The sequence below is a fragment of the Cebus imitator genome, unplaced genomic scaffold (assembly GCF_001604975.1).
Source record: "Cebus imitator isolate Cc_AM_T3 unplaced genomic scaffold, Cebus_imitator-1.0 Scaffold133, whole genome shotgun sequence".
NCBI classification, from domain to species: Eukaryota; Metazoa; Chordata; class Mammalia; order Primates; family Cebidae; genus Cebus; species Cebus imitator.
Window position 1 is genome coordinate 2,211,465 of NW_016107448.1, and position 23,125 is coordinate 2,234,589.

At 33.8% G+C, this 23,125-nt stretch overlaps 1 protein-coding gene across 29 annotated transcripts in view; it reads right to left on the reverse strand.

Moving 5' to 3' along the window:
* The window catches only part of ADGRL3 (adhesion G protein-coupled receptor L3), a 559,234-nt gene that overhangs the window by 311,982 nt on the left and 224,127 nt on the right, over nt 1-23,125 (reverse strand). For 25 of the 29 annotated variants that reach the window (XM_017541414.2, XM_017541408.2, XM_017541410.2 and 22 more), the window contains 2 exons: nt 6,220-6,234; nt 3,295-4,095 (listed from right to left, as the gene is read on the reverse strand). In XM_017541414.2, the coding sequence (XP_017396903.1) occupies nt 3,295-4,095; nt 6,220-6,234 (816 nt within the window). The remainder of the gene's footprint in view (nt 1-3,294; nt 4,096-6,219; nt 6,235-23,125) is intronic. The other 4 variants (XM_017541407.2, XM_037743054.1, XM_037743051.1 and 1 more) reach the window with 1 other exon arrangement.

Genomic DNA, 23,125 nt, shown 5'->3' on the forward strand with positions numbered 1-23,125 from the left:
TTTAAGATGAAGACTTGCTGTGTTCCCCAGGCTGGTCTTGACCTCCTGGGATCAAGCGTTCCAGCCTCAGCCTCCTGAGTAGCTGGGATTAGAGGTGCATGCCACCTCACCAGGCTTGAATGTTAGAAATAATTCAAATTAGTGATATCCATGTATTCAGCAATCTTTTATTGACCACATACTGTTTGTAAGGCTTCTGCTAAGCATTTGCAATATGCCCATGAACCAAGTCAGACAGGATCATTTCTCTGTGGCATTTGAAATCTCAGTGTGTGATGCTCCCCTCTCTGTGTCCATGTGTTCTCATTGTCTGACACCCGCCTATGAGTGAGAACATGCGGTGTTTGATTTTCTGTTCTTGTGTCAGCCTGCTGAGAATGATGGTTTCCAGGTTCACCCATGTCCCTACAAAGGACATGAACTCATCCTTTGTTATGGCTGCATAGTATTCCATGGTGTATATGTGCCACATTTTCCCTGTCAGTCTATCATCAATGGGCATTTGGGTTGGTTCCAAGTCTTTGCTTCAATAGCATCCTTTTAACATATATGGGCACTAGTACATGCAGGCTCGATGGCCCATATTTTAACTCTCATAAACAGACTGATAAATAAATTTTAAAAAATTAAACGAAGATATACTTTTCCTTATGTTCACAATTACAATGATTCATTCTCTTACCCCCCTCCATATTTATGTACATACATATGGGGGTATATATGAAAATATGAACATATGAATATATAAACATATAACAATAACCATATGAATATGTATACTCATACACATATAAGACTATACATACATACATGTATATTATATACATACAAAAACATATAGTCATATATGTGTATGAGTATATATATTCATGTTATTGTATGCTACAATTGTATGTATGCTAAAAATATTTTTGACAAGTTTTTAAGCACATGGGATTATGGTATCATCTTATTATTTAAGGATAACTTTAAAAAAACTGAGTTAAGAACCTCCTTTAGTCTATCAAATCAGAACCGAAAAAAGTAATTAATTTTAACCTATTATTCTAAATAAAAATAAAGTATGAGTATGATCTTTTAAATAAATAAAATTTGAATTATGTTATTGCCCCTTATTCATTGTTTAACTAAAAAATGAGTTATTATTTATTATTCCTTTGAGATATTAGAAATCACTTCCTGTTCCAGTCAAAAAGAGTCAAAAAAGGCTAAAAAGCATCCATAACAAAGTTTTCACTAACCAAATATAAATTTTAGTTTAAGAATATTACAGCTATAAAAGAAGTGTCTTCCCAGAATACTCTAGATAATGGATTCTTGATCAAGTTTTAAACTGGAGAATGCAATGTGTTGAAAAACAAACAAAAACCTTACCTGTACAGCAGTGAGTCAGACAATGGAGTTGATCTAGAAGATTTTTTTGAAGACTTAGGAGAAATTGCTTTTGTTGCTACTACATATTTAGTCTTTTCTTTCCACAAAAACCAACTCAACATATCTTGTTGATTATGGAAACAAGTGCTATCACTCTGACTGAACCCTTTCCATGATTAGAGAAACTATCACCTAATTTGTCATCCTAACTGAATAAGAAGTGAAAAGCCATTCAATCATTCATTCATTCATTCCACAAGAGTGATTCAGCCTCATTATATATATATGTGATGCATTACACTAGAGTCAGAGAAGACAGAAATAATGGAAAGAGAAAAATACAATGAAAGAATGGGTAATGCAAGGCCATTGGCCATAAAATCTTAGAATCTAATTCAGTAAAAAGGCGTACATATATTGGACTAAGAAGAATGTCACGCTAGTGCTAGTAAAAGCATAATTGGAAACAACACAGAAATAAGAAATATTAACAGGATTATATTTTACTTTAGCAAAGGTTTTGTGCTTTTCACTATATAAAGAACTAATGTGCTGAAAATGACAAACGCCCTTCAAAAAAGAAGGGCTAAAAAATGGAATTGAGCAGAACAAAGGAGAGTCAATTTCTTGTAGTTATATGTTTTTAGAACTGCATGGCAAAAATAATTTAATTTTTGAATTGCTATATTTCTGTCAAAATTCAGACACCCATATTTTGGCTTTCCATTATACTTTATCTTGGAGAACACTACTACGACTAGTTGATATGGTTTGGCTCTGAGTCCGTACTGAAATCTCATCTTGAATTGTAATCTCCATGTCCCCACAGGTCAAGGGCAGGACCTGATAGGGGTGACTGGACTGTGGGGGCAGTTTCCCCTCTGCTGTTCTTGTGATAGTGAGTTCTCATGAAATCTGATGGCTTTATAAGGGTCTCTTCCTCTTTCCATGATTCACTCTCTTTTGCCTGCTGCCATGTAAGACGTGCCTTTGCTTCTCTCTCACCTTCTGCCATGATTGTAAGTTTCCCCAGGCCTCCCCAGCCATTGAGAACTGAGTCAATTAAACCTGTATCTTTTATAAGTTACGTAGTCTTGTTTATGTCTTTACAACAGTGTGAGAATGGACTAATACAGTAACTAAACAGTTTAACCTTTAAATTAAGAGAACTGTGTTCAGTTGAGTACATAAAAATGAAAAAAAAATAAAGCTATTTATGATTGTCTTTAAATAACATTAAAAGGAAATGGTATGTTTTCAAAGGGCACTTTTAAAGAAAAAGGGAAAAAGGGCACTTTTAAAGAATTGCAATTAAAGATTATCTCAAAGTTACTCAAAACTGTATAAAAATTGCAATATCTTATGAAAACTAAGATGTATTTTTTCTGTACTTATCAGTTATGAACACTTTTCTCAATATATTAATTAAGTTCATTCAGACACAGGCACACTCAAACTGATAACCTTTCCAAAAGGAGAGGTCATATATGATGCTCTCTGTGAGGTGAATACATTGGTGTAGGCTCCTGAAACGTAACATCAAGTTAGCCCTTGACATGTTCTAAGTAGACAGCACTTCTGTGGGCATTTCACAATTAATTAGACAGGGTGGCATTCTATTTTATCAGTGGTTTTGTGCACTTCACTACACAAAGAACTAACCTGTTGAAAATGACAAATGCCCTTCAAAGAAGAAGAGCTAAAGACTGGAGTTGAGCAGAACAAAGTAGAGTCTATTTCTTGTAGTTATACATTTTTACAGCTGAAAGTGATCAGAAGCAACCCTCTTTAGATGCAAAGGCAAAGAATGATTTTCAGATACATAGAACACAAAGAAAGTTTAATAAAAACATAAAATGAACTTACTGAGAACAAACAGTAAATATTTCCCCAAAGAGAACCATAAAAGATTGAACTTACCTGATCTACTATCCAGAGGTCCAAAATCCAAAGAATATTTCACGACGTGGTAGTTATTCCATACATAAAGAAGGTTGTCCCTGGGGTTGTAATCCACAGCTGCAATGTACTGGTATGAATTGGGAAAGGGTACATCCACCAAACTATCCTTGCTTTGGTCAGTGTTATAAATGTAGTCAATCTTATTCCCAGTGGCCTCATTGTCATCATCCTCATATACAGATTTGACCACATACAGGATTCCACAAATCATAAAGGCATTGGAAGCTGACCTTTTATCATATGCGGTATCCCATGTTCCTTCAATCCGTAGGGTGTAAGGGTTCAATTGACTAATGACAATTTTACCATTGTTTTGTTCTGTTGCATAGATTACCCATAACCCATTCTCATCTACTGCCAGGTCTATGTCAGATTTGCCTCCCCATCGATAGGGTGAGGTATCGTGGTAATTGGCATTTGCTATGATAGCCTCTCCACTCTTTATCCTAGTTCGCAAATCAAACTTGACTATGTTCCTGGTGCGCTCTTTATTGAAGAACAAAGCTCCATCATACACAACAAATCCTGTGCCATCCACCCTATGAGGGAGCTTGTAGGTTGTAGTTGGTCTTCCAGCAATGAAGTCATCCTTGGATGAATACTCAGTCAGGGTATCAGTTCTGTAGGGAGTCCAGGGCATATAATAAATCTTGTCAGATGCCTGTAGAGGGTCTTTGCACCATGCCCCAGATTGGTGGTCGGATTCAAACAAATGTTCACTCTGGTATACTCCTTTTAGTAGTCCAGGACAAAGAAAAACTGTTGGAAGGGAAACAGTTAAATAAATACATTAATTGAATATTTTGTTTTATAGTCTTAATTTTCATCAAATGGAATGCAACTCTCACAAGAGATACCCACCATCACTTATTTTGCTGAATTCTTTTAAGAACACAAAGTATTCTTCCACATTAATTTTGGCTTCATTTCAAAATCGTTTTGATTTTGTTTACTGAAAAATATCTAGCCTTTTTATAAGTAGCTGTGCATTCCTGTGATTGTTACCTTTATAAACATTGTATAATATTTTTGGAAATATATATCAGATGCGACATATGTCTATGTTTTCTATAGGCATATAAGAAATACAAATGTTTATACACAATACTTTTTATTAGTTTACTGAAGAACATATTTGGAAACAAAAATTATTGTTTCCATTCTGATGAAATTAGTCATTCAGTAGTTATCATTAAGAAACAGATGAATATCCCATAGTAATTTTTTAATAAAGCAAAAGAAAAGCCCTGTAATACAGGCCACTGAATCTTTTAGCAAAAAAGCTCTCAAAGTTGCTACAACACACACAGAGCATGCAACTCACACAATTAAAAATGAGTGATGGATGGATACTGGAAGGAAAGGAGAAAGGAAGAAAAAGAAAGGAAAGAAGGAATAAGGAAAGAAGAAAAGGTGAAAGGTTACAGAAAAGAACCCAAGATCTAGATTTTAATCAGTTAAAAATGTCCTGTTAAATACAGTAGTATTGGAACTTAAAAACATGTACCTTTTACTGTTACATGAGAAAAGCATTAAAACCCAAGATTACTTTCTATATTTTGCTGCTCATACTTCAGAATGAAAATGGCCAGGAGTCATCTTATTCACTTGATTTTTAGTATGATTCAGTAGCATATCATGTGAATTGCGGTAAGAAAGCCTGGCTGATTAATCTGTAATGAAGGGGCTATAAAGCAATGTTTCCCAAAGGGTGGTCCTTGAAGTACACATTTCAAGTGGCGTAGCTAGATGTTACACAGAAAGGAAAAAGGGATCCTTAGCCACATGTGCTTAAGAAATGTTACACTAAATATAATTGTGGCAGAGATTCTAATGGCTTAGAATTCTAATAGCTTAGAATTCATGAATCTCCAAGGCAGCAGTGGGAAGGGTAAGCAAATTTCACACGCTAATTGGATCATGGGACCTTTTTCACAGAGCTTCTCTGGAGTATAGAGTTCCACTGAACCTACTATGGGAAACACTGCTCTACCATATTTGTAAAGCAAACATACTGAAAAATAATCATGCAGTCTATTGTTATGTTTGGAATGATTAGAAGTGTACTGGGTGAAAAAATTAGGAAATCACAGTAATTTGGATATTGACCCTTTTTTTAAATGATTAAAGTATTATTCCTTTGGAATTAGTGATTAACTTTTAAACAGTAACTATAAGCATAGATGCAATGGAAAACAATCTAAGATAAAACTCAGGTAGGTTTTGGAGACTATCAAAAAGAAAAGTATATTACTAAAATGACCAAAGTTTCACTTTTAAGTAAATAAAATGTTTGGGGACAGGCTAACTACTAAAATCTTCCATAGCAAGGGCAGAGGGCCATCATCGATATATAATCAATAATTATATTGATTATAAGAATTTCAAATGCTTGCTATAATTATAAAGAATAGGTATCCATTATCAAAATTATGTATAAATTTTATGCTAATGTTAATAATCATCCTTGATTACTAACATAACTTACTTTAGGTGGTTCAGAAAACTATTTCCCGTTTCCCCCTACTAGTTAAAAACTAATGGAGTAGGGAAACCATGCTAGAGCTTTGCAAAATTTTCTATTATAGAAATAAAAATAAATTAAAGCAACCAGTATTTGTCACCATGAGTTGGATTTCTAATTAAAAAATAAAGGGGGCATAAAACACACTGTTGAAAATTTTCTACTATTAAACTCTTCTATATAAAAGAAGCTGACACTTGTCAGTAATACAGATTAAAGTGAAGTTGAGCAGCAGAAGTAGTAAATAAATTTTCATAAAATAGATAAGAATTAATAACAAAATTATTTTAACTAAATGTTAAACTGTTAAATAACTTAGCCTATAAATAGTATATAATTTATGAAAGGTATTTAATTACCTTTTTGTTCCACTTCTATTGGAGAGAGAGAAGTAAAGAGAGAAAGGAGAAAAGAGAATAGATTAATGGTACGGTATTGGCCAAGCACTTTTTATTCACCTCTTCCAAACTGAAAGTAAATAATTTATTTCACTCATACTTGCTTTATTGAATATTATATGTTTTAATAAAACCCATCTCTCTAATACAGTTATTTAAAAATAATTATATTCTTTAAAATACAATATAAACTTTGAGAAAAAGTGCAAAAAGTAATCAAACTATGATTAAATAAACATGCCATTCCAAATTACAGACATAAGAAATACAATATTTATAGTAAGAACACAATATTTCCATTTGAAAGGCAGTTCAGCAATTATACAAAGAAAGCTTTCAAATAGTTTGGCTAGTCTCACTTATAAATATTATAGTTTATTCCACTATTTCACATAATAGTTGTGCTTTCTATGCATTTGAAAGAATTTGTTCAGAAGGAACTACCCAGCAAATTATTTTCTAAGGCCTAAGATTTTCCATAGCTTGTCAGTCTTACGAGAAATGCACCTCATGAGACTACATATTAATGTGGAGTGCTCTTACCCTAAATAAATTGATATGGAATCCTTATTGAAAAAATTTTTCTCCCTCCCACTCATTAATATCTGATATTATTGTGGAAAAATACTGTGTTTCAGAAAAATAACTTATCAGAAGGTTTAGAAAAATAATGAGCCGCTGGCTCTGGTCTTTTCTGAAATTCTTAACTGAGTCAACATATAAAAATAGAGATCCTCAAACATGTTATGTTTATACATTTCAAATTAAATTCCATAATTATTTTTAAGGTACTAAGCAATACAAGTCAGTGAAAATTCTGGGAAATTGTTAATACATTCACAAACTCATGAAGGAGCATCTCTTTATCTTATAAACACTTTGTTTTACCAGAGACAATTTGCTACATTCTAACATGAAAAGAGGGACCAATGAGAAAAAAAAAAAGAGGAGAATGTCAGGGAAGAATGAGTTCATAACACAAACTTTAAAAAATCACAGATTTCAAGTGATGTAAAACTAAAGCAATTTCAGTGGGAGAGATGAACTGAGAAATTATGCACAATAAATCAATTTAAAACTCTAGGAAGGTTTCAAAAACAAGTGAGAAATACTGTTTGGTATAATTACCTTTGGGTGAGATTTTTATACTTCGATCTAAGCTTGTATGTTTTCAATTATTGTCAAAACCATACTCGTTTCCCTCCAACGACTTTTTTGAAGCCTCAATATCATGTTGCAAAGTGATATTGAGTGGTTCTATTCCTCCATATCACCAAGGAAAAACTGTTACATATCAAAAGTTCTTCTTAGAAAGTTGCAAATGAGGTTATCAAATTTTAGATCCTTCATCTCACTAATTAATAAATATTGTGTTTTAAATAATTTCAACTTTTATTTTGGATCAGGGGTTACATGTACCGGTTTGTTACTTGGCTACATAATGTGATGCTGAGGTTTGGGGTACAATTGATCCCTTCACCCAGGCAGTGAGTATAGTAGCAAATAGTAAGTTTTTCAATCCTTGCCCTCCTCCCTCCGTCCTTACAAATACTATTTTTAATAATATTTCTTGGACACTTTTAAAAACTTTGTTATAAGATCATAATTTATTATTATCAATTAATCTTTACTGAGTAACTCCAGGGTTTACTGGACTGTATGTCTCAAATAGGCTAATACAGGCATCTCAAGCCTTATCTGAGATATACCTCATGGTTATACCAGAATAATAACAAACCTGTATTCAGATAGACAACTAGAAGAAGCATAACTAAGCACCTTAACAAAGTGCTTAATCGATAGTCTCCAAAGTATAGACTTCAGGCCCATTATAATGAAAGCTGAGATTGGGGATAGAAAGTCATAGTAAAGTTGACATTGTTGGATCCTTGAAGTGGCCTTAGATAGAGATATCTTACTGATAAACACACACAGAGATTTACATTCTAAAACATAAAAATGCACATTTATGGAACTTTAGTCTTCTTTCACATAAAACTCATAGACAGTCTTATTTTTGAGTGGAACTTATCCTAACTTCTTTGAGTTTTATTTCTCTCTTCAACAAAAACTTAATGAGGAAGATAAGCTATGTGACAAAAAAGTACTGACAATGGTATCTGTTATATTCTTCAAATATTATCCTACACTTTGATAGAAATTTTTATTTTTTGAAGAGCTTCAACCTCTATTAACTCAGCTGCCATTTCATAAAATTTTGATTTTGATTCTCTGGTCCTGTTTAATATCAGAGAAACTGTGGAATAAGTAAAGCTTGACTCTGTTGATGGCTGGTTACTCAAAATTAAGATTTATTAGGCTGTTGTGCTTTGGAGAAAATTATTATGATCTTGCCCATGTCATGACTGGCTGTAGCTCATTTATCATTTATTTGATATTTTCAAGACTGAAGTAAAACAGTTCTATAATTTAAGTTGAAACAAGAGAACAGAAATAATATTTCCATAACAAAAACTGGCAAGACGATGTAATTTGTCATTGAAAAGCTTAGTAACACTAAGGATTGACCAGTCATTACCTATCATTTTATTCTGATTCTGGAAGCTTCTCTTCACTGAATAATCAAAAGACATGAATACAAGAAACAAGCACAGTACCATATCCTGCACAACCACATAATAAATACTCAGTGAATAGCTCTAGAATTAAATACATAATCCAAATAACAATGAATAATTTTGCTTCTTGGTATTTTATGTATGTTATAAAAATTGAAAAAGTGGTGAAATAGAATCTGGATTCACTATATAAAATTATATTGCAATGCATTATCTGCATAATGTCTGTGCATTTTAATGGGTAGGGAGGAAAGGAAAATATTCTAAGCAATTTGTATCTCTAACCCATTAAATGTAAAACTGGAGAACAAAAGAAGAAAAAGTATACGGATGGCATTGGGGGTTATGCTGGCAAACAACATTTGTTGCTATAAAACAGCCTGCAATGATATAAAAACACAGGACTAAAATATTCCCTTTCCTCCTCTCTGTAATGAGATAATAAATAAATGAATTGCATGATGACAGCTGTGCTAGGGACTTTCTCAGGATCTCTTGTTTTTCAGTCTAGTCCAATATCCTGAATTCTGACATAGCTGTCATTGTTCATTTCCATATGTTTTTGAAACTGGTTTGTCTCCTTTTCTCTCTACACTTTTAATTTCCAAACCATTTTAACTATTCATTCAGCCTCTATAAATATGTTTATATATTTCCTTAAAGTGATTTCATCGTTGTCCTTTGTCAAACTTAATGTTCATAACTATATCCTGTGGTTAGAGTAAATGACAAATTCAAATTAAGGGGAATTTTATTCTTTATAAAAGAAAGAAATAGGTAAAAATGACTAGTAAATTGTCCTCTATATTTGCCAGGAGTTCATAAAATAGATATAATATATAGTCATGTTATTGTTTTGAAAAATAAGATATTTGTTCAGTCATTTCGAAATCACAGGCAATACCTTTGAATTGCATTGTTTAATTAGAAAAGGTATGGATCGCAGACCATACGTACGTATTGCCAAGTTTTTAAAAACTGTATTACAAATTACAGAGAAATAAATTTGTTGCATGCCAAAAATTGTTAATGCCATAACTAAGAACTATAAACTTGTATTAAATTCTAATGTTTACATTTTCTTTTCTTTTAAACTGTAAATCATAGAAACATTTTCTATTTACAATGTAAATGTTCCAAATGAATAGAATGTTACAATCCAATAATGCCCCTATATTTCTGTCATATATAAGAAAAACAGCACTTATAGGGCACATAACATGGTAATAAAATATTAAATAATTTATAAACAATTTTTTCCATTGCAATGTAGTAGTATTATTAACAGAATGAGGTTTCTTGTTACATTTGGTTTAGGCTATATAAATACATTTGGGTACCCTTATCACACACCACCTGGGCAGTTAGGAAGATGGCAGAAAGGCAAACTAAGTAAGTAATTATAAAATCACAACTAAAGTTACCTATAAGTTGCATAATCAAAAGTTCACAGTAATACAGTTTAAGCATCCTAGATAAAAAATCTGAAATAAAAAATGTTCCAGTGAGCATTTCCTTTGAGCAACATGTTTGCACTAAAAAAAATTTAGATGCTGGAGCATTTCAGTTTTCCAAAACAATGAATATATTTCAAATCCTAAATGTCCAAAATTTAAAACATTTCTTATCCCAAGCATTTCAGACAAGAGGTACTCAACCTGTACATTACATATGAACAGCATGTTATAATTTAATAAAATGCTGCACATGACTCACCTTCCTGAATTCTTGAAGAATTAACAACACAACCATGTGATGTAGTATTTATTATTCCCATCAGTGAAGAGTAAAGAGGGTGAAAACACTAAAGGGTTTGACCAAAGTCAACCCTGGTAGGTGACAGAGTCTTGCCATTTCTCTAATACGTTATGCTGACTCTCACAATGTACAAACCCAAGGAAACCCAGTTTGATTGTTTCATTATTTTTCTCCATTTCCTTCCTGTAACTAAATCTATGGAGAAGCTTACTTTAAAGAAGGCAAATATATAAATAGAATCTCCCTGAGATTAGGCACTATATCTGGTATAATATTCCTTCATTAAGCACTGGAGTTTTACATACAAAACTAATTAATATTTAAGTAGACATTTAAATGCAGGCACTTTCATCATCCAAACTTTTCAAATAAGGAAACTGAGGCACAAATACCATGGCTCTATGGCTAATAAGCTTAGGTTGCCAAGCTTTGTTTAGGTAGAGTTGAAATAGGAATCCAAGTTTGGATATTATAAACATATTCATTATTGATGTTCGATATGATGAAAATGGATCTTACTCATCTACAGTGCTCAATGCATAAACAGAGCTCAATTAATATTTGCCATGCTTTGTGCAATGACTAAATGACACTATGGTATTTTCAGAGAAAGGGACTGGATGCCACACTTTTCAGTGCTATCATCCCTTGACACTAGTGTGCTAGTGGTACAAAGTGACTCTCCAGAGAAGATAAAAAAACAGGAAAAAAAATGGTTTCCACATTCCTTGACCAAGGAAAACCAAGATTTCTCTTATCACTGGAAACAAACCTATGCTGAATAACGCATGTCTCCCTACTTGTTATTATTCTGAAATAGATAATTCTCTTCTTCCATTTCACTTCCATCAAGAAATACAGAAGCACTTCAGTAAATAGAAAGAAAAAAAAAGATGTGAAGTTCATTAAATTTTTTGGTATACTGCATATCAAAAATTCTGACAGACATCTGTCTCTTTCTGTAAATAAAGTACTAATCCTTTATTTAATGAGACACAGGAGTAATCTCTGCAGCTCAGCTTCTAAATTATGTTTTTCAAATAATACCCATGCATCAGTGAATAAAAATGCTGTTCAAGCACCTTGTATTACAATGGCTTTATATAATTTGTTTCCAAAATTAACACCTCCTAATTAATTTCATCCTGGAGTGTGCAGATTGAAAATGTCAATAATTCATAAATGCTTTCACTAGCCACATTCTAATTTAAACACTTAAATACAATATCTATAGATGCTACAGAAACTGAGATGGCCTTTTATTTTATATTAACATTCCATTCCTTGACGGATCTGCTAAACCTTTCAAACCATCAATTTAGCCTTTTAGAAGAAAATGCAGCTCTTAGTAGACCCTTTTGAGAATCTATTTATAATAGCTCTAGTAAAAATAATAATTTTTCAAAGTTATTATTCGTAATACTTAAAGTTGATATATTTGCGTCTTCAATGATGTACGTATCCTTGTTATACTGATTTGTTACCACTACATAATAACTACAGGACATTTAGAGTTGCTGAACAAAGGCAGAGTTACCTCAGAGTATGTAAGATTAAATATGCATGTTTATGTATTAACTCCACTGAATACATCTGTGGAACTACTGTTATGTGCAGCACACTTAGAGCTGTGAATAGAGACAAATAGTAACAATCATAACACTTAATAGTTACTGAAAGTGTACTCTGTGAAGTCAACCTGTGAAACACTACTTCATCCTCATCGAAACTCATGACTTTGTTGGTGCTATTATTACAGGAATTATTAAGAAATTATTTTAGGCAGATAGAAAGGGTAAGGAGTCCTCGGTAAGGCTTCCTCTTTTAATAAAAACAGTTCCCGAAACATTTCTTTAACAGAAGGCAGCTTGAAAAACCTGACTGGCAAGCATTGATATGCAAATGCTGGGGACTAGAAACCGGATCCAACGGTTCCCACTCGTGACCACATGTGCTAGGTGTCATGGCCACCTCTAGATAACAGCACATGTACAGAACATCATGGCAACCTGCATCTGTATATTAAAAGGCTAAGGTGGGAGGGCCAGTTTTTTTCACTGGCTAAATGAATGAAACACCTGGTAAAACCAATCCCTAGGGCCCTATGCAAATCAGACACCGCCTCCTCCAGCCTCCCAATAAAACCTACTGCTTTCCATGGAAGCGGTGGGTTTTGTTCTCTGTTCAGAGCCCTCCCTTCCTCTGCATGGGGGAGGTTTTTTCCTTCTTTTTTGCCTATTAAGCTTCTTTCTCCTTAAAACCACTCCATGTGTGTCCCTGTCATTAATCTTACTGGTGCCAGACAAAGGACCCTGGTGTTTCTCCAGTCATTGGAGCCATATCACCATTAAGACCATGCTATAAAGGACAAACGGATCTCTGCCTCAGGGAAACTTATAGTCTAATAACTGGTGATTTTTAGTATACTTATTTACCAAAGATAAGCTGTTCTTAAATGCTCTCAAAGAAACCTGTGTAAAGACATTATAAACTGACCAGAAAGAAGTGAATGATGGAGAAAGGGGGAATTGTCAAGAGAAGCTGAAGTTAGAAACACAAGAAAAAATGGTTTGACTAAAATTAAACTTCCCATGGAAAATGTCATCTATTCGTTCTTAAGACATACATTTTTGACTAATTCTTATTACTAGGTTCTATACATCCAGCTCTGGATATGTACCAAATATGACATTAAAAATGAATCTAGATCTAATTTCAGAAATTTAGTAAATACTTTAAAATTAATAGTCCCAGAGTTTGGGGACTGAAAGTATGTTAGATGCATTTAGTTTAAGCTGATATTTTATAAATAAGAAAAAGGAAACTAGATAATTGAGATATTAACTCCAAATCACAGTTTCTTTTAGATGAATTGGCATCCCAATTTTATCAAACATCAAAAAACCAATGAGTGAAGATCTTAAAGCTACCTTCTAAGGGCTTCGGTTGACATATATAGGATATATTTGACATATGTCAATTTCTAAAGAATTCTACAATTTTTTTGTTTCAGTTCTAAAAATTATATTTGTACAAATGAACATATTATTCACCATGTTATTATTAAATACAAAATATGTTCTGTTCTTTGGCGAGTGAATCCAGCCCCAAGTTGACCGAGGCATCTGAAATAATTCTACAAAATGCCAGAATATTACATAGCTCTTCAGCATTTCTAGAGTAATCCTCAAGATGCTGGGTTTTGTTGGTGTTTTGCTTTTATCTTAAGGGATGTTTTGGTGGGTTTTGTAGTCTTATTCTCTTGCATGAAATGATGATAGTGAGGAAGGAGACCCTTAATCCTCTTATGCTTCTGAGACTACTTCACCCTAGACTTCTACATTGCATTTCAACAGGAGAAGTAAAGGCTGGCAGACCCGGGTGCCACCCTTAATCACACTCTTGTAGTTCACAGGCATAGTATGGAGGAATCTTTCAGGAAGGCATTGGTTTTTGCTTCCATATGGTCAAACCCCCATCTAGTCATGTACTACATGCCTATCTCATGGATCATGACCCTTTCACATATAATTTCTAGAACTGTGAGCCTCTAAAAGGGCAAGGATTTTCTTTGTCGAGGAGCTTGGCTATTGGGGCATTCAGGCCCGCCAGAGTTCCCGGCCGAATAAATCACCATTTCCTTCCCAGTTTGGTCTTGAGAGGTTTGTTTGTGGTCTTTCCTACTTCAATATAAACTTACCATTCTGAGATTAATTCACAAGATTTTAAGAGGTCTGGTAAAGACAATGTTTAGTTATAATTCTATCAGAAATAAAGTAACGACTTCTTACAGCTCGGGTTTATCTTGTCAATAGAATTAGGATAGCAATTTCTGCCCTCATAATCCATAAAATTGTCAAGTGAATCAAAAATTACCACATTACTTACTACTTTATTTTAAATGCTCTTCAGGATTAAATAGTAAACTGATTTGGGGCTAAAATCTCAATTATCTGGTTTCACTTTTCTCATTTATAAAATATTGGCTCAAATAAATGATATCTGAGTGTTTAGATACATTATGCTTCTTATACAATTTTTATATAATTTCAGAAAATTCAATCAATCTATCATTTCTAGGAAAAAAAAATTAAACAAATAATATTTGTTTTTCAAGCTTTCTATGAATTTTGTATTCATATTTGAAAGGCCAAACATTTTGTAAAAGCTACATGAAGCTTCTGATTCTCCTTTAATTTTTGTCTTACCTAATCTGCTTTGTCACTGAGCACTCACATACCTCAAAAGGGGAGTGATGGGAGGAAAGGATGGCTTACACGATGATTGTTGCTTGTGAAAGTGACTCTGTCCATGCAAAACCCTCAAATATAGTGTCATGGTTAATACTGAGTGTCAATGTGATCGGATTTAAAGACACAAAGTATTGTTCATGGGGTGTCTGTGAGGGTGTTACCAAAGGAGATGAACGTTTAAGTCAGTGGACTGGGAGAGGCAGACCCATCCTCAATCTGGGTGGACACCATCTAATCTGATGCCAGTGCAGGGGCTAGAATAAAGCAGGCAGAAGTTGGAAAGAGCAAATTTGTTGAGTATTCCGGGCTTCATCTTCTATCTGTGCTGGATGCTTCCTGCCCTCACATCAGACTAAGAGTTTTTCAGCTTTTGGACCCTTGCACTTACATCAGTGATTTACAAGGGCTCTCAGGCCTTCTGCTATAGACTGAAGGCTGCACTGTCAGCTTCTCTACTTTCGAGGTTCTGGGTCTCGGACCGGCTTCCTGGCTCCTCAGCTTTCAGATGCCTATTGTGAGACTTCACCTTGTGATCCTGTAGGTCAATAGGGAACCCAAATACTGTTGCTAAGAAGATTTGTAATCTGTGAAATTCCTCCTTACTGATACTCAAATTTAAGTTATTCTTAGTCCTACTTATTCGGTATTTACACTACACCATTATATTTGCTGGGTATTCCCTCTATTGTCTTATTTAATCCTCACATCAACCCTGCTGAGATTATTGTCACCATTATGCAGATAAGTACAAGGCTCATACAACTAGTAATCGGTAGAGCTGGTGTTTGAACTTTGAAGCCTGCACTAAACCTCTGTGCTACGCTCTCTGGGAAAACAGAACATAATGATTATGATAATTATGAGGACAACTCATATTTATTGAGTGGCTGTTCCTCCTTATTATCCAATTAATACATACCAGTAACAGTTAGATAGTGTCATGATTTCAAGATTACACTGGCAGAAACTGTGGTACAGATAACTTAAAAAAAATAGTAAGTGCCAAATCCAAGATACAATGCCAGGCTTCTCACCAGAGTACAATTATTAAACCACTATCTTTCATGTGTAAGCTACTATTATTGAATATCTCCATTGATTAAAGAGAAAATACTATTCCCAGCTATCCCTATTACTGTCTAAATGCCACAAGTGCTTTATCTGTTAAGCTATATTCAGCAAAAATAGAAAATGAGTTGATGCCCTGCTTTCAATAAAAATATGATTGTGATTTCAACAAACAAAACATTTTAAAGTTAATATCAGTAACTAGGAATAACTTTTATCTTACAAAGTAACACTCTAAGTTTTGCTAAAGAATCTCTTCTCAAAGTTATCTATTTAAGATCTATTTTCAGATTACTATGCTTTTCTTGGATACCATTTAGGGCAGTACCACATTCCAGACTTACCAGGTACATGTTGGTCACCTGGAAAGCAGAAGCCGGTGTTTGACTTAAGTCAGTAATGTCTGACAGGGATCAGGTGCGGTGGCTGACGCCTGTAATCCCAGCATTGTGAGGGGCTAAGGCGGGCATATCACTTGAGGTCAGGAGACGGAGACCAGCCTGGCCAACATAACAAAGACTCATCTCTACTAAAAATACATAAATTAGCCAGTGGTGGGCGCCTGTAGTCCCAGCTACTCAGGAGACTGAGGCAGGAGAATCTCTTGAATCCGGGAGGCAGAGGTTGCAGTGTGCTGAGCACACACCACTGCACTCCAGCTTGGGTGACAGGGAGAGACTCTGTCTTAAAAAATAAAAATAAAACATGTCTGAAAGAGGTGAAAGAAACGTAGGTATAGAAGAATTAAATATGTCAAGAACAAAGTGGTACACATAAAACTATTTGCTAATGGTTGCCTTACTTGAAAAAAAAATTATGTTTTATTCATCATGTATCTTAAAGTACACTTGTAAAAGTATCGGTTTTCTCATGTGGTTCCTCCTGTTTCTTCTTTCATTCTTCCGTGACCAACATAGTGTGTTTGCCACAATTCAGTAGCATTATTTCATTGGCCTAATCAAATATCATTAATTGGATAGTGAATAGTTTCTACTTATTTTCCATTCTTTATAATGCATTTAGTTCTGCAGTATTGGAATATTTAATACAAGAATTGCATGCCTCTGAGAATGATGGCATTATCTTCCCTATCTGCTTTCCTTACAAATTTATGTTCCTCCTGTGAGAGATAGTGACAGAAAGAATACATATTCCTTAAAATACTGGTATAAACCGGGTAGGTCAAAATTGACAAAGGAATTAATAAGCAGATAGTCATGCAAATGTATATAATGTGATATACAATCCAAAGGCGAGGAATTGAATAGAAAAATTAAATTAAAATAATAGAAATATAGTATAAAGTATGCTTTCCCTCTCATTTTTTGTAATACTCAATCAACATCTGTGAGGCCATTCACTAAATGCATTTTTTGTTTGTTTTAGTGTAATGTATTAAATCAGAGGAAAAGTCAGTTTTAGGGAATGAAACAAATGACCACATTATTCTTTGCCCATTGGACTGCTGTCAACATACCTTACAGTCTATTTAAACTAACTAGCCCCAACTATGTTTTTTTTCCTTAAAAGCCATCTGTAGAAGGGTCATAAAAATAAATTTGTTAGTGAGATCATTAGGGAAGGAACTACCAACAATATAACCTTACTAGGTGTAACTTCCTCACTAATTAAATAAGCTTCCTGGTAGACAAAAAAAAAGTGGCTGAAACCTATTAAACAGATAATAGTTGATCCTTATTAAATCTTTACTTTTATGTTTATATTAACTGTAAGTACTGTATAAACAGCACACCTTCTACATAAGGTGTTATTTTTTGTAAAAAAATGAAATGCAACTTTAAAGAACAAATAAATTTTAAATAGAAGTTATATGTTTTCAGGAACCCCTATGTTATGATAAATTCTGCTAACTTACTAGGAAATAAGCTGTGTATGTTCAATGACTGTCTCATTGACCGCTGTGAAATATTCACTTAAAACAAGCCACTCAATAAATATTTTAAATTTATTAAATAAATACAAGAGTTTTCTATCTCAGATGCTCTTGAATAACAGGTACAACTTTATTTGTATTACGAAAGAAAAATTTAAAGAAAAAAATAGAAATAAAATGGTGATTTGGATTGCGCCAATGCTATGCTGAAGTGAGTATTTTCTGATTATGAAGCTTAATTAATACAACTATTTGTTATTTTTGGTTAATATTCTAATTACAAAAACCTCACCCTAAGCCAAAAACCAAATAACCATGCTTTGTTCCATTATGCTACGTTTCAATTTTATTATATTATTTGTTTTGAGATAGAGTCTCACTCAGTCACCCAGGCTGTGCAGTGGCATGATCTCGGGTCATTGCAACCTCCACCTCCCAGGTTCAAGCAATCCTCCCGCCTCACCCACCCGAGCAGCTGGGAGTACAAGTATGCACCATCATGCATGGTTAATTTTTGTATTTTTAATAAAGGCAGGTTTTCATCATGTTAGCCACGCTAGTCTTGAACTATTGACCCGACCTCAGATGATCTGCCTGCTTCAGCCTCCCAAAATGCTAGGATTAAGGTGTGAGCCACAATGCCCAGCCCCACTATACCACATTTTTAAATAATGAAAACTGCAAACAAAACAGCTTAGATTTGAGGGCATTTTAAACATAATTAAAGGAATGCATAAATTTAAAACAAGAAGAATTTATGGAAACAATAGCTAACAGTTATTGAATGCTTACTATGTGGAAACTGTTACTATTAACTTAATTATCAAAACAACTTTTTGGTAGGAACTATATTATTACCATTCTACAGATAAACAAATGAGGAGCTGAGAAATTAAAATTACTAGCTCAAGGTCACAAATCAAGTAAGAGACAGCTAGAAATTTATAAGACAATCTTGCTCTAAGATTTATGCTCACTGGGTAGCATATAATTTCCCAAGAAGATTACAGATCAGTTTGTACTGAATTATTTTTCTCCCACCTAGAAAATGAAGTAACACAATCCTGATGCCCTATTTCAAATGTCAGTGGATTTGAAAAATATATTCAAATACATGATGTTTTAAATGAAATCTCAAGTCATGAATTTTGGATAGTTTGTTATATACAGTACACACACACACACACACACACACACACACACACACACTATATACACACTCGGAAACAGCGTGGAGATAAACTTTTAGGTTTCTGAGATTTATGAGTTGTATATTTACTAACAACAAACAATTGCATCTTAACCCACAAGTCTTTCCTTAACATCAGTTTCCCTTTTACGCCTGTAAATGCATAAATTCATCACAATATGGTCAAGTTCTTGGCTCTATTGTGCCTTATTAATTTTACAGAAGAAGAGAGAATTATCACAGAAAATATTAACTCCTTAGTGATGGAAGTTAACATCAAAAGCCTACAATATAAAAGAAAAAAAAAAAAAACAGTATAAAATCCCAGTGTGGTTCAATGCTACAACAATGCATTTTTGTTCTGTTTCAAAACACACGGAGTTTCATCTACCATTGTAAAACTGATGTCTTAATAGTACATCTAAGATTATGCATTTGGAGGATTTGGCAGTGTTTTATGAATCTTCTCCCTCAGTTTAGTGAACTATATATTATCTATTTGAATTCAGGGCCATTAAATTCTTGCAAAGTGTTTATTGCACTATACATATTATTGGTCCTGTCACTGAACAGTGCCCTCTTTCTGTTTTATAGCTAATGTAGCATTTCTCCATGACATCAATAGATTAAAACATTTACTACCAGAAAAATTATGTGAAAATGGAGCAAACTCATTTTGCTACAAGCTAACTCAATAAATCTGTCCAGTTTACTGATGTTCACTTTCCTTTAAAATCAGTACATATTTATCTTACAAACTTCAAGAAGGCAGAAGAGAGAGGTTAATTTTCTTTTTCTTTCTTTTTTTTTTTCTACTCCTGGCAGCAATGCTACATTGTTAATGTTAATAAATGGCAGTTGAATAGAACCAGATCTATATTTCTGATATGTACTTGGGAAAATTTAGAAAAGGGTCAATGAGGAATGTATTTACATTTTAAAATGTTCTATCCATTGTTACTGGAGCCACACAACTCTTTCAATAACAGAAGAAGGCAGTACAGCTAAAGTTAATTGGTTTAATTTTATGATGTTAACTTGATGTCTTTCTTAAATTTATCACCAAAAAATAAGTCATTAGCAAATCTAATTTGCTTCCATTTGAGCAAATAAAAATAAAATATAGGCAAATTTAGTCCTGTATTTTTAAGCTGATAATTGAGGAATAAACAAAATGGTAAAAATAGTACTTTTACTGACAGTATTGTCAAGGAAAGGATATTTTTACTTTAAAGTTAAACAAACTCTTCATTTTCCAATTCCTTCCCTGTCACAGAAGATGATTATGAAAATGACTTATACGGCCAGGTGTGGTGGTTCACACCTGTAATACAAGCACTTTGGGAGGCCGAGGCAGGCAGATCATGAGATCAGGAGTTCAAGACCAGCCGGACCAACATGGTGAAACCCCATCTCTACTAAAAATACAAAATTAGCCAGGTGTGGTGGCAGGTGCCTGTAATCCCAGCTACTCAGAAGGCTGAAGCAGGAGAATCACTTGAACCCAGGAGGTGGAGGTTGCAGTGAGCCAAGATTGTGCCACTGCACTCCACTCTGGGTGACAGAGTGAGACTCTGTCTCAAAAAAAAAAGAAAAGAAAAAGTAAAAATATAAAAAATATAGAAAGAAAATGGATTATATAACTGCTTTTCTAGAGCCATGGTGACCAGTTGGCCAAGGATGCAATGCTTAGAACAGATGCTCACAGGTAATACAACCTCATCTCTCCAAGCTCCACATGACAACTTTGTCCTTGATTATGTCAATACAATGAAAAAAATAATAATAAATGTTATTAAACCAGACAATACCATAGCTATAAAACAGTTATGCAACATCATTTTTTTAAACTACCACAAGTGCAAAATATCTCTGATTACATATACGCTAGAATTTTTATTATGATACATTTGATCTTACTTCTGAAAAGCTATATGTGAATAAATGTCTTCTTTCATTTATATATACTATTTTCTTGCACATATGTTAATACTTTCCTTTTACATAAGAAAAATCAAGTTGCTTATAGAGCCACTCTTCTTTAATTAGCTCTTTTGGAATTAAATATGATTCTCCTATATCAGCACCCCAGCACACATCACTTACCATTGAATACTGCCTTTAACAATTTTCTATACATTTATCTTACAATAACTGAAATGCAACCTCCACTATGACGTTTGCAGTCTGCTTTTAAAATGTAAGTCTTAGGAAGAAAGTTTTATAGAAATCTGTCACTTTGATCTTTGAGTAAGACATCTTCAATTACAGTATTTACAAGAACTTCAATAATCAGCGAAATGCCAGAAAGCAGCAGATTTTGTATAATGTTGGCCAACTGTTTCAAATATGTAAGTCTTACTTGACCAACAATATTACAGCTGCTGTTTAAGAAGGTAGATAATATGCTAAATGTTAAAAAGGTGGTAAGATAATTAACATTTTATCAAATCAGATTTATAAGTGGTTATATAATATTTTTGTAAGACTAAATAAATAATATTTGCTAAACACTTATTGATTGATGATGCCTACAAATGTTTTGAGTTACTCAAACACAGTATGTTCAGATATTACTATGTGGCATAGCATTCTAGTTTGGGATCCCCTAAAAAGTTGAGCCCAAGACAAGAACTTTGATGCAGGTAGTTTACTGGGGGGTAGGGGGATGAACCCGGGAAATACGTGTAAAGGAAAGGAGATACAGACAAAGAGTAAATGCCAAAAATATGTGGTATTGTTGCAGTTGTTGCTGTTGGTAAGAAGAACCAAATTATCTCAAGATCCCTGAGAAATACAGACTGCCACCCAGAATTGTACAACTGAAATTGGAAGCTGGAAAAATCTGCATGAGCTCCTCCTCCCCAGTGCTTGAGGACAATCTTCACCAGCATGACATCCACCACACACAAGCAGATGGCTGGGGTGCCCACGAAGCAAGCCACTGGCATTGAGGAAAGTCTTAGGGAAGAATGCTTAAAGACAAATAGAAGGCATTTGAGGTGGGAATTGGGTACCTGAGGTAGGCCTGAGTGCCCACAATAGTTCATCTCAGGTTGGCTGATATCAGAATTGGACCAAGGGGATGCAACATGTGTGCAGAGGTATCTACTAAATGTGTGTGTGTGTGTGTGTGTGTGTGTGTACTCAAGCACACATGAACAAAACAGTACATTGACCATAATATTTAACCCTGATTCTATCATAATATCATTTTATATTTACTTAGCAGTCACTTCAATTTTGTTACTGCAAAATATATTTTTAATCTTGTGTGCAGGTGTGTATGTTACATGGCAGCTTTTCTTCACTCATTCTCCCACAACAAAAAAGCCTTTTTTTTTCTTTTTTTTTACTGCTACATTACTAGCTTATTTTTGTAACTTTCTTTCCAGTTACATGCAGCTGAGAGTGAAAAGTTCAGAAAAGAATTGTAGTGAGAGGTCGAACATTTACACATTCCATAGAACACTTTCTGCAGGCATAAAAAAGGGGAAAAAATAGAACTTGTTGTGGGTGATTCTGTCTATTCTCTTGTCAATCCTGGGAATGGAGAAAGATAAATCACCTACCCCATGAATCCTGAGTTCACAAATAGCTTAGACACACCTGATGATTGGCACTTGGGCAGAAGTAATAATTCTTTTCTCCTACTTCATTTAATGAGATGATAACATTTATTTGAAGTTAGCCTTTGAATAGCTTTTCCTATTGTGATGAGAGAAAATGTGTTTAGATAGACCTCTATCATAAGAAATTATTAACTAAAATACTTTCTATGTGAAAAACCATTGCTCATTTTTTGGACTCTTATTTCTTAGTCTTTTAAAATACATCTTAGAAAGGAACTTTGAAAAGTCATCTTTAATTCAGTATTATGTAAAGGGGCCCAGAATACTTGAATAAAAAGTATAAAAGAGACAGAGAATGCTTGGAATTTCAATTCATATACTTTCATTTACTGACTTACATATACAAAAGTAAGCCCTTGCAATGTTTAAGATTTTGAGAGAATATAATAGACCTAGAATTAGATCAAGGTCAATTAATGTAACACAGTAAATTAGCAAGGAACTTGAAATATTTATAAGCAATTTACAGGCAATAGAATGTATGCTTTGGTGAA